Source organism: Ciona robusta, chromosome 4, assembly GCF_009617815.1.
Source record: "Ciona robusta chromosome 4, ASM961781v2".
NCBI lineage: Eukaryota > Metazoa > Chordata > Ascidiacea > Phlebobranchia > Cionidae > Ciona > Ciona robusta.
Genome location: NC_143238.1, coordinates 7528262 through 7541223, shown reverse-complemented (window position 1 = coordinate 7541223; position 12962 = coordinate 7528262). Strand labels below are relative to the sequence as shown.

The 12962-nt window shown below is 41.6% G+C and overlaps 1 protein-coding gene across 1 annotated transcript; it reads right to left on the bottom strand.

Moving 5' to 3' along the window:
• Nucleotides 1-862: 862 nt before the first annotated feature.
• Nucleotides 863-6807, bottom strand: LOC149737282 (protein Wnt-5-like). The gene is made up of 5 exons (XM_089876081.1): nucleotides 6598-6807; nucleotides 4779-5020; nucleotides 2882-3021; nucleotides 2475-2627; nucleotides 863-1796 (listed from the first exon to the last, which is right to left on the bottom strand). Exons 1-5 carry the CDS (start codon nucleotides 6687-6689, stop codon nucleotides 1341-1343), a joined length of 1083 nt encoding a protein of 360 aa, XP_089732207.1. The 5' UTR covers nucleotides 6690-6807; the 3' UTR covers nucleotides 863-1340.
• Nucleotides 6808-12962: the final 6155 nt, after the last annotated feature.

Genomic DNA, 12962 nt, shown 5'->3' with positions numbered 1-12962 from the left:
TTTCAATCCCAAGAAAGGGAAAGTACCCAACCTCACATATTCATGACGTCACAAGATGTTTTCGTGCTTTATTTTCAATAACTTTACTAAATTAATTGTATTGGGGGTTTAGCCGTCACACTTTGTTTGCTAATTTTACTAAGATTAGTTTTTACCCGTAGCGTGTTTTAACGACTGTCGTTTTGCTGCTAATTCTCTTCTCTTCGTTGTTTTAATTAATTTTATTTTCGCTATCGTATGCCAGGAGTTAAAAATAATTTATGTTGGGTATTTTTAATATCAAATATTAATATATTGCTTGATATATCCCAACTTTTCGTGACCGCTAGACGGTGACAGAGAGCAACAGATTTCAAATTCTTGGCAAAGATATTTTTTTGCAAAACTTTCAAAATCAAGGTTGATTTGAAACAAAGGGTTTTTCGCGTTCTTGGGATTCTTAAAGTTGCCTGCCTTGAACATTGGGTGCTACTGCGGGCTAATGCTGTAGACATAACAGAAGTAAATGACCCGTAATGGCTACAAAACAATCCAGCACGCAAACCAACCACCTGCACCTAACATGGGGTTTAAATAAATCGGTTTTCTTCCGTGAGAAGCGAACGACTAGACAAAGTTAAGTGGGCCACAATTTTGACTCATTTAATAAAAACGACTCAAATTTTGTGTGAGACACAAATCGCTAACGACGCGAATTCTGATTCTAACTGGCATTTACATAAGGTATAATTACATAGTGACGTCACAATGCGAACATTCTTGTTCTAATTCCAGATTAACAATCAATTTCGCGAACTCGAAAGAATTTTTGAACAAATCTAGTTATTACTAAACTATCATAGAGGTCATGACATCACAATGATACCTTTGGCGTCATAATAGCTCTTATTTCGAAATAAAACATCGATTATAAACAAAACAACCAAAATTGTCACAAAACTAACATTTTGTAGAAAAACGTCGTTGGTTTTTCAAAACATGTGAAAATGAAACGTGCTTGAATGTGCATTTTGTGCGTTCAGTGCATTTTGTGCAACATACGGCTATAGAATTCATATATATTGTATGATATCTATGTTTCGGGGTCGGCAGTGTCCCAGGTGTCATGTGGTTTAACAGCAGTCATGGAAACAATATAAACACCAAACAAAATGTGGAATTTTGTGAAAAAGAAATCGTGAAAAAAATAAATAAAGTGTTTGTGATCACAAACAAGATTGTTACGTCATAGTTCTTTACAATGGAGGTAGTTGCACACAGCGCCCAGCGCCGTCGTTACCATGGCGACCAACGTCGCGATCATTTATCTTGCTCATTAGCCCCATCGCGCGAATGGCTCATCACCTGCAGATATGTCGCTTGACGGTGCGCTGGCACAGGTTGCACTTCACAGAGCAACACCACTGAAACTTGCATTCGCATTTCTCAACCACTCTCACACGGTATGTGCGAAACCCTCTCCCGCAGCACAATAACCCACACCCCTCAGGTCCAGAGGAATCCTTCTTACACTCCCTCCCCTTCGTCCCAGCGACACCGGTGCGTCGATTCTTGTCACAATAATCGGGCGACGAATCCAGGTATACGAGGCTGGTGCTCCCCACTTCGTCATTCGACCTTCGAGGGCGGAGTTGTCCCCGGTTTGTGACTCGAACCTCGACCCCCCCGATATATTTTCTCATTAATTCGTCGCCGATTTCACGGAACCCAGGAACCTGCATCCAGCACGTCTTCAAACTGCACGACCCTGACACCCCATGGCACTTACAAGTTGGACGAGCCGATCTCACAACGACCTGCAAATATTCCAATGATGTCACAAACGATCTTGTTTAAGTCATAATGTTCTTAAATTTCAAAATTAGATCCCGTTCGGTGATTGGTCGGGACGAATTCCGGCGCCATAATTGGCCAATTGGTAACCTGACACGTGGTTGAAATTGACCAATCACAATTTCAGGATATTTTTCATAAAAATAGCGATCGTTAAATTCGACGCCACGGCTATATGGTCACGTGGTGGGAATTGCAGGTGTGTGACGTCACTTTAGTTTGATGAATCAAAAATCGATTGTGACGTAATAAGAGGCTTTATTAAACACAAGCTAATGTGACGTCACATACACTGCAATTATGAGTTTAATGTGACGTCATAATGCACTAAGTTCTAGATCTTGATGATTAATCGATGTTTCGGGAATCAAACACAATGGAACAATTGTCTAAGTGACGTAACACAACAACGATTGTCAAATCTACTTTGATATTTTGGTCTAGAATAATAAACAGAGAAATCGCGTTTGTACGCGATCGTCGCTAAAGCTCGATTCGCGATGTAGGGGAGTCGTTATCTATCTTACAACAACAACCCGGGGAGCTGAACCTCGCGGCGCACGATAAACGTTTATGACGTAACTATAATTGAAATATTTCGACTCTGGTTTACCCTCGGTGGGGTTCGAACTCGTACTCACCATTCGGCCAGCTTCGTTGTTGTGCATGTTCATTACTTTACGTTCCCGATCCTTACGACGTTTAGGGGAAATATTATCTCTTTCTCGAGCGTCGATAAATTCTCTGGCGAACCCATAAGCGTATTCTGTGTTGTCTCCACATCCACCCCAACGCTGTAATGCATTTAAACTGGTTATATTTAAGTTTTATAAGTTACAATATTTATAATTTCACTCAAACCTCACGTACTTTGCTACGTCACACCCATAACATAAACACTCCAACACATGTTTACACCATCGATTGTTTACATCATAATCCATTAGATCAAATCACCCAAAACCCCCTTAAGCCCCAACTTACCCCTAAGCCCCCTAAATACCAGGGTAAGCCCCATAACTAACCCCACACCCATATAAGTACTTACCCAGCTTGCATCCAGGCCCTCAGGTCTTGCCTTGTTGCCACATCCACAATTCTCAAGTTGTTCGTTCTTACAAGCTCTTGCCACAGCAACAACAACCCCAGCAGCGGATATTGCGTAAGTGAAAGCGGTCTCTTTACTCCCTGCGGGTGAATATTAATATATTAGTGATGTCATCAATATATTTGTGACGTCATTGTTACTATGGTAAAAATTTAAAGTTTATTTAAAAATCGCGTTCTCGCGGTTTCTAACTATCACAATTGTTGAAACTTGATATCCCTTGTTGCGTAACAATGGAGATTTAGTGTCGCATTGTGACAACACCATACGTCATAGAGTGAAGGAAACGTAACAAAGGAAATCGACGATCTGTTTATTTCAAGCTGTAAAGTGACGTAACAATTACCGCGTCTTCTCACGCGACAGCTGCGACTTCCCGACCGAAGATCAACTTTAATTTATTTCAAACTTTTCCAAGTTTTAATGAAATTCCGAGAAAACCGCTGGAATTAATCGAAAGCAAACAACCCCAATGACCCCGTGACCTTTGAACCCCCTCACCCACCAACCAATTACAGCCCGCATATAGACCACGTGGTTTAACACAATGCATAAGCATTGTTATGTAATAACAATATCTGTTTTCAAATAATCTTTTCCTCTGCTTTGTTCCCATGACACGGGTCGTTTATGACGTAACACACGGATCCTAAAATCGCGGATTCCGCGTCGAAAAATATTTAGAACACACCGCGCGTGTTTGCATTATTACGTCACTGGAGCGTAACAAAATAAATCGTTTAAACTTAAACCGCGATCCCGGTTTTAAAATATAGCGACTGTGACGTCATATGTGCATTGGAGCCCCCCTTTGTTTACAAGAATGTAAACTGTGACGTCATAAAAGAGATTTTTTAATTATTTTTTGACATCGCGACTTGATCGAGAGCTATGACGTCAAGTTTAGAAACTTCCGATGTTTAATTGTTACGTCACTCGTCGCTTTATGGTGATGGAGTCGTCGTGTTTTTATTGCGATGTTTAGTCTCCACGTAAGAAATACAACCTCTTGCACGGATTGTTGCGTCATAATAGGGTGGGTTAGCGCTCACTGAGGCGTGAACATGACCCCGTGACCCCGGGATATCAATTCAACAATAAATAATTGAAATATTTAAAGTTTTGAATCGAAGCTTCGCAGGTGTAGACCAACCGCTGATAAACATGGAGCTCTCAATCAAATAATCAGCCAAGCGTAAATGGGTAAGCTACGTCATTAAACGTGGTTTATTCGTCCCCAAACCCCGACATTAATTGCCAATTACGGCCCACCGAGGAGGTTGGTTGGTTTATAATGGAGAAATATTAATTATTATTTTGACTGTTGTTGTTACAACTGGTATATTGTAACATTAGGAGCTCACATGTTTAAGTTAGTTATTTATATTTAACTATGTAAGCTTGGGATCACTTTATTACATTATTATAACATAACTATAATCCTATATATAAGACTGCATATTGTACCAATACTAAATTACTATTATTTTGCTGTTGTTGCTACCATGTCTAATGTTGTGTTTGATAAATACATCTTCTGGTATTTATAAACTACCAGAAGGTGTATTCCTAACATTGACTTTACGCTTAGCAACAACAATATATTTTCAATTTGAGTTGCTTTCTTGTTTGGATGGTCTATTTAGTTAAACGTTTTTATCAGAATAGCAATTCCATTGTAACTAACCTAACGAATCTATTGGTTGGCCAGTTTCAATGTAAACTTGACAACCCATGTATGAGATAGGATTCTTCATTCAAATAAATTGTCATGTTTGTATTGAAACTGACCACAGACCCACGTTTTACTCATATACACCCCCACCAAACCACCCACCTATTTTAAGAACTTTCCCGAACACACTACTGTCATCCACTGTTGAGCAATTCCATCTTTGCCCCCTGAATTGCCATTTACATTCATTAATCCCAATCCCAGCGCCTTCACTAACGTGTGCCATGTGGTTCGCGTATCTTTGGCACAAAGCTCGCTGGTTCCTGGACAATCCCTCCAACTGACCACATATTGGTTGCGTGCCAAGAACCATCGCGTCCATCATCGGGCGGGTGGCGATCGACCTGTGACGTCACAATGAATTTAGTGATGTCATGATAAAATGTATGATGTCATAATGAATCTATCCTCGCATGAATAATGAGAGAAGTTACAACACGGGTGTTCTGTTCCACACACACACGCCCACAGTAGATAAGATAAAACAAAACAGTTTACGGATTATGATGTCATAATGTGACAAATTCTATAACAGCGATTACACGCTCGATCGCGTATGTTACGTCATCATTGACACTTTCACGGTTGAATGCACACGATTTGTTCCCACGATCTTGTGTGACGTAACACTTCCATTGTTTAATCACAGTGGCAAACTTAACACTTAATCTGGGGCAGAGTCAGCTGCGCTCACGTCACAATAATAAGCAACTGTGACGTCACAAACCCGAATGTCGCGTCACCTCCGGTATTAAATTGCGAGAAATAAAATTTGAAATTAACCCCCCCCCTGGATTTTATGCTCCGGTAAGATGTTATTTCCATATTATGACGTCACTGTAGGACGCGAATTATCGCGATCCGTCGCGAAAAGGAAACGACCAATCAAATAATCCGGTTCAGGTCACGTGGTGCGGAACGCAAACTTGGAGGTTGGGGGTTAAGGGGTTGGGGGGTTAGGGGGGTTGAGGGGTTAGGAGTGGGTTGTCCCCTTGTCGCGGGAGTGTCTCTGTCTACGTCACAAATAGCTCAGTTACGAACGAATGAAGCGTAACATTGCAGAACACTTTGCGCGGCGCCGAAATCGCGATGTTCGAAATATTTACCGAAGCCATTCGCGATCAAACGAAGAATTTCAATTCCATTCAAACTTTGACAGTTTAAGCTTCGCGTTTCGGCTGACAAACAGAACTTCTTTTTCGAGTTTATTGAATTTGAATCGAGACGTTTATAATCCCCGCTTTTGATCGCTTACTTTACTTGAGATTAAAATATTTTAAAAGTTTCGCTCAGAAATAATCCTTCACAGAAATAAGTGATGCGTTGTTAAAGCTAAAAAGAGGTTGCTATCCACCAAGTTACTGCCCGAAACATCTGCTGATCATGAGTTTAGTATCCAGACAGTAACTTGGTCCATCATCAGTGTAAAAGAGGTTACTATCCACCAAGTTACTGTCCGAAACATCTGCTGATCATGAGTTTAGTATCTAGACAGTAACTTGGTCCATCATCAGTGTAAAAGAGGTTACTATCCACCAAGTTACTGCCCGAAACATCTGCTGATCATGAGTTTAGTATCCAGACAGTAACTTGGTCCATCATCAGTGTAAAAGAAGTTACTATCCACCAAGTTACTGTCCGAAACATCTGCTGATCATGAGCACAAGCCAAAATATTAATTAGGCTTCAACGTACAGATTTATTGACCATTCATTACGAGAACCATATATTATTACGTCACAATATATCTTCACATCAAACGATACCGCCGGCTGTATTATAAGATGTCTATGTCGTGTTGCTGTGTTTTGAATGACTAAGGCCAATAATAGAGACCGAAATTTTGACTCGCCGTATAATAACCGTTTTAAATAGCTTCATAATTATAATAATTAAGATTTCTAACCAACAACACACTTACCACCAAATTGAACAAGCTGGAGATATAAGGACAGCAATTAGTAAAACCAACATCGAGGAATTTGACTGCGTTCTGCGGGAATTCGATTCCATATTTCCGGCAACGATTCAAACTTTGACTCGAAGTATTCCAAAGCAACACAAAGTTATACAGAACTTACAAATCGAAACAAAATCTTAAATCTGCAATAAATAAACATCACTATGACGTGACAAACTGATCTTATGACATCACAAGCTAAACTTAAGCCCGATTATTCTGCAACAATCGACTCAACAACACCTTATCGCGTCACAAACACTTCTGTCTGGCAGAACGCGACGCTTTTGTTTTATTCGCGCCAACTTTGCTTTTTTCCTTCGATCCTGGCGCGAGTTACGCCGACGCCCGCTGACCCTCCCCCCCACAATGCCCATTATGTTTCACACTTACATTGTTGTTAAATACTAGAATCACGTGATGCATAACCACCTTTGTTACGTATACCTACGTCACATTGACATCAATTATTTGATAACAATCGAAATTGTTTCGATCAAAGTTTCGCTTCGGGCGCGATTTGCGCGATTTTCGCGACAAATGTTTCTAGAATGTTGAGTTTCCGTTATGTATTGTTACGTCACAATACGAAACAAATGTTACATCCCCTCCACCAGACGCGGCCTGTTCATCGTCACAATCAACCCTTTGATCTCACAATGCCCATTATGCCTTGATTAATGACGTATATGTGACGTCACATAGACCATAGTTACAACACATGGATCAAAAGTCTGAGATAATAGAGACTGTGACGTAACGACTGATGACGTAGGCTAGAATTACGTCACCTTGTAACTCCACAGGGGATCACGTGTTAAAATCGTCACTTCCGTCGCGATACGATGGGAACAATCACACCAACAATCACCATTATCGATTCATAATCATCCGGTTGTGACGTCACAATCCCTATTTATTTGAAAACAATTCAAGGAAATCTGGAAATAAATATAAATAGGAAATCGGGAAACATTGAATTATTTGAATCTTCCGGTTGAGTTTAATAATAATAAACCAAAGTCTATGCTTAAAGTAATATAACTGACTCGTGTTATTTTGTTCTTAATATTAACATGAACGTTCCGGTGCAGGGTGTTATTATATGCGACCTGGTTGCGCTTTTAACGCAAAACTCGTGTTTATTTATCGTCGGTTGCCGCCGGCAGAATAAATCTAACATTGAAAATTCTTTGCTCGATTTTGTTGCGAGGTTGTACCACGTGGTATAATGGTCCCCACATTAGCACCATTATGACAAAATTCTAACATGCCTATGACGTAACAAGCGTGACGTCACGGCACTTTCGAAAACAAACAACAGCTTGAAATGATTTGTTTGGTTTGAAAGTTGATTCGAAAGTTGTGATTAAAAAACAAATAAAGAAATATCGACGCTGACCTGCGCTGAACAACGCTGGGTGTAGGTATTTCGTTGTTTCTTCTATTTGCACACAAACCGAGCTACGCTGTAGTGTAAACGCAGATTAAAAGAACAAACAAAGAAATATCTACACAGAACCACGCTGGGTGTAAATATTTCTTTGTTTGTTCTTTTTACACCGAGGTTAGTTCCCAAACACCCGCATAACCAAATAAGTTCAAACACGCTTTTAACACGAAAATAATTCTCGCCCAAAATTTCGAAGATTCAAATTAATCTTCGCTCACAGTTAAGTTATAATCCCAAGTTCAAAGCGTGGATTACTAGCGTAGCGTTGCGTTGCGTAAACATTCGAATTAAGCTGATTTTCTACCAGAATCTTCTTAAGCGAGAAAATAATCCGGGAACACTGGAAAATATCTTATCCGGCAACACTGTATGACGTAACAGACGAATATTATTCACGAATAATAAAAATTCTGGAACCTGACACTTCCTGTTTTCGTTGAAATTAAATTTAACGATTTGATTGGTCGGTTGGATCACGTGGGCTGTTATTGTGACGAAACAGACGATGCGGATTTTACGATTTCAATGGAATATCGCGATTGACGCGATATTCGAACAAATGAGTTGCAGTAGAGGATGTGACGTCATAATTTATGGGGTGGGGGGATCGTAAAATATTTAGATGTTCCTCGTGACATATTTACGACGCATCGTGTGTTAATTGACGCGTAACAATGGACAACAATGGTTCAAATGTTTGTCTCGAATTCAAGAAGTTTTTATTTACTGATTGTTACGTAGTGGAGTGGCATTGTTAGTTGATTGTTACGTCATAAACAGATATCAAAGGGCTCCCAGGTGCCCGTCGCGTGACGTCGCGGGATAATTAGCATTGTCACGTCATATTTGCAATTCTAGAACCGAATTTGCAAGTGGCTCTTTAATCGCTGCAGCGAAACCGACCGCAATTGTATTGTGACGTCACAGAAGAAGATTTTCACATCGGTTTTGGCGAGTTCGCGCAGCTGGGGCAAGTTGGGTCAACAAGATGGTTCAGTGTTTAATAAGAGTGGGGTGTATGATGTCACAATGGTGTATGATGTCACAATGGGGTCACGCGCGACTTCGTGCACCCGATTGTCTCTTTCATGTGGTTATTGTGACGTAACTATTACTTTCACGGCGACATTCCATTAAAAATCAGCCACAAATAATCGCGGTTGAATCGCGATGTCTCCTTATTATAAATATAACCTGACATCGCGTTAATTACGCGTTGCATCGATGTCGAACAATGGATTACAATGGTTGCTCTTCGCGATGAACTTGTGACGTCACAGAGGCCGATTATAGACCGGAAGTGTTGCCGTGATGCAACAACCCCCATTATGTCGTCATTGATGGATTGTAATACGTCATAAAATAAAGATAAAACACAATGTTCCACCCATTGTTACGTTGATAATGAACAGACACATGATGAATGGTAGCACTGCATTGTGACGTCATAATTCAACGCTGCTGGATCGCGCTGCAAAACATTCGCCAACGTCATAATTATCTGTTTGTTCTTTCGATTGTTCGACAAATTAAATACAACTTTCATTATGACGTCACAAGTGAACAATCGAATACGCCACAATCAATGTTCGATTCCATTGTTACGAACCGCGATTATAGAAACCGCTATCATCAATAATATCATGTTTCTATGTCGGATAGAAATAATATAACTACACGCCCACGAAGGTCATGGGTCAGGGGGTTTCCCACGCTATTGTGACGTATATAAACATACATTGTTACAATTCGAATTCTAAGACTTCGACTTCGAAGCTTCCGCTATTTTCGCGTTTTCGCGACATTGGAAGACGCCATTATGACAATGATTGTGACGTATTTCCGTCGCTACCATCGCACGAACGCCGACGTAACAATAGCTGTGTTTGTTACGTCATCAATGGAGGAATGTTTGGGGGCGTTGTGACGTCATAAGGGTGAGTTTTTGAATGGAAAGATTATTGACTGGAAACACTGAGGATTATTGACTGGAAACACTGGACATAATTGACTGGCAACACTACATAGCGACATCGATTGCAATCGAACAAATAAATTTGTTTTTCGATTGTGACGTCAGAATCGGTTTCATCGTGTTGGAATTATCCGTTAAGAGCGATTGTGACGTCACAAGCTACGAGATCAATGAAACAATCGTAATTATTCGAATATTCGACTGTCATTGTGAGGTCACATTACTTATATTATGACGAAATAATTAAAATTATTAGTTTGAAATATTCAACAAATAATAAACGAGGAAACGAACAAAGGGGAGGCCGCTGTTAAACAATCAAGTTCGGGAATCTTAACAATTGAACATTCTAATATTGATTGTTAACAAAGTAAGCAACGCGATCGTATATTATCGAAATTAAATTTGAACAATCCGCGAACAATGGCTATTGTTCATCACAATAACAAACAATGGACCACGTGATCACTTTCCGACGGAAGTAATTGTCGTATTCGAGAATTTACAACAATTAACATTCTTGCAAACTAACTGTAACTTATTTATCATCGCGCGCCAATGATAGTCGTTATAACACGGGTGTTCTTACATCTTAAACTTCTTTATTCGAATATTTATTCCTTTTAACCCAAATTATTTATTTATTTTATTCTTGGCGTCTTATAACAACTATTATTTTTGCTCCTACTCCCCTTCACTCCCCATCACTCCCCATCACTTCGCTTCGCCAAGCCAAGCTTACTTGCACTGTTTCTCCGTTCCTTCTACTTTTATAAGATAAACATTTGTTGAGAGTTGGATTTTAGGTTTTGCAGCCAAACTTATATTCCAGTATTTTCGCTCGTAGTTTTAACGACTGTTGTTTTGCTGCTAATTCTCTTTAAATAATTTGAACTTTGCCATCGCCTTCTTGTTCTCGAATATTATTCGAACTAGACGTTTGTGACGTCATAATTGAAAGGAACCGGTGTCGCGGAATCCTTTGACGTAACAAAGGAAGACGCGCGACCGGAACACAAACTACTTGAAACAATGGACGCGACGAGTTTATACAGACACACGTCAGTTACGTCACAATAGCAAACAATATGGCGTCCAGTAACCTCTGTTTGACCCCGGATCAACAAATTTCGATAAAAAGTCGAAGTCGCGCTTAATCCAAAGAATAAATATAAAAGTTTGTGACGTCACAATAGAGAACACCTTCGCTAGCTGAAACATTGTGACGTCACAATAAAAATAAACCAAACAGCGTCTGAGAAGCCACCACACGAGGCGCTACACCCATGCTTCAAAAATCGCGACATCGCGTCGCATTCTTAAAAAGTTGAGACCGCGAACCACCTGTGTTATGACGTCACAATACCGTGCAGACGACTTGGTTTGGAAATCGACACTACCGCTTAACTTCTGTGACGAAACAATATACGATTGTGACGTCAGTATTCAGTCTAATTCTAAAACTAAACCGAAAACTTTAAATTTTAATCCGAAATTTAATATCGATTTCAAACAAGCAACTAAGCGGGTATACAGCGACATCTAGCGGTTGGAAAATGACGACTTGTTTGTTCAAGCGATCCCACGAAGACCACCAGCGTGGATTAAATCCTTCATTTACGACGGAACTCACGAACAAAGTCCCCCCGCTGTGGTAATCCTATAACTGACTCATAATAATAATGGCTTGTTCATAAATAACATTCCAGATTCTTCAACCCTGGATTCGAACCCAGGATCCCTAGTTCTCCAACCCTGGCCTGGATTCGAACCCAGGATCCCTGGTTCTCCATCCCTGGCCTGGATTTGAACGCAGGATCCCTGGTTCTTCAACCCTGGCCTGGATTCGAACCCAGGATCCCTGGTTTACCAACCCTGGCCTGGATTCGAACCCAGGATCCCTAGTTCTCCAACCCTGGCCTGGATTCAAACCCAGGATCCCTGGTTCTCCAACCCTGGCCTGAATTCGAATCCAGGATCCCTGGTTCTCCAACCCTGGCCTGGATTCGAACCCAGGACCCCTGGTTCTCCAACCCTGACCTGGATTCGAACCCAGGATCCCTAGTTCTCCAACCCTGGCCTGGATTCGAACCCAGGATCCCTGGTTCTCCAACCCTGGCCTGGATTCGAACCCAGGATCCCTGGTTCTCCAACCCTGGCCTGGATTCGAACCCAGGATCCCTGGTTCTCCAACCCTAACCTGGATTCGAACCCAGGATCCCTGGTTCTCCAACCCTGGCCTGGATTAGAACCCAGGATCCCTGGTTCTTCCACCCTGACCTAGATTCGAACCCAGGATCCCTGGTTCTCCAACCCTAACCTGGATTCAAACCCAGGATCCCTGGTTCTCCAACCCTGACCTAGATTCGAACCCAGGATCCCTGGTTCTCCAACCCTAACCTGGATTTAAACCCAGGATCCCTGGTTCTCCAACCCTGGCCTAGATTCGAACCCAGGATCCCTGGTTCCCCATCCCTGGCCTGGATTCGAACCCAGGATCCCTGGTTCTTCCACCCTGACCTGGATTCGAACCCAGGATCCCTGGTTCTCCAACCCTGACCTGGATTCGAACCCAGGATCCCTAGTTCTTCAACCCTGGCCTGGATTCGAACCCAGGATCCCTGGTTCTCCAACCCTGGCCTGGATTCGAACCCAGGATCCCTGGTTCTCCAACCCTGGCCTGGATTCGAACGCAGGATCCCTGGTTCTCCAACCCTGGCCTGGATTTGAACGCAGGATCCCTGGTTCTCTAACCCTGGCCTGGATTCGAACCCAGGATCCCTAGTTCTTCAACCCTGGCCTGGATTCGAACCCAGGATCCCTGGTTCTCCAACCCTGGCCTGGATTCGAACGCAGGATCCCTGGTTCTCCAACCCTGACCTGGATTCGAACCCAGGA

What these genes read in the sequence shown, in the direction of transcription:
- LOC149737282 (XM_089876081.1), bottom strand. Translation starts at nt 6,689, where the DNA reads ATGGAATCGAATTCCCGCAGAACGCAGTCAAATTCCTCGATGTTGGTT. An exon ending in AGGGCCTGGATGCAAGCTGG is followed by an intron (nt 2,628 to 2,881) that starts GTAAGTACTTAT and finishes AATGCATTACAG; the next exon opens with CGTTGGGGTGGATGTGGAGA. An exon ending in ACAACGAAGCTGGCCGAATG is followed by an intron (nt 1,797 to 2,474) that starts GTGAGTACGAGT and finishes GAATATTTGCAG; the next exon opens with GTCGTTGTGAGATCGGCTCG.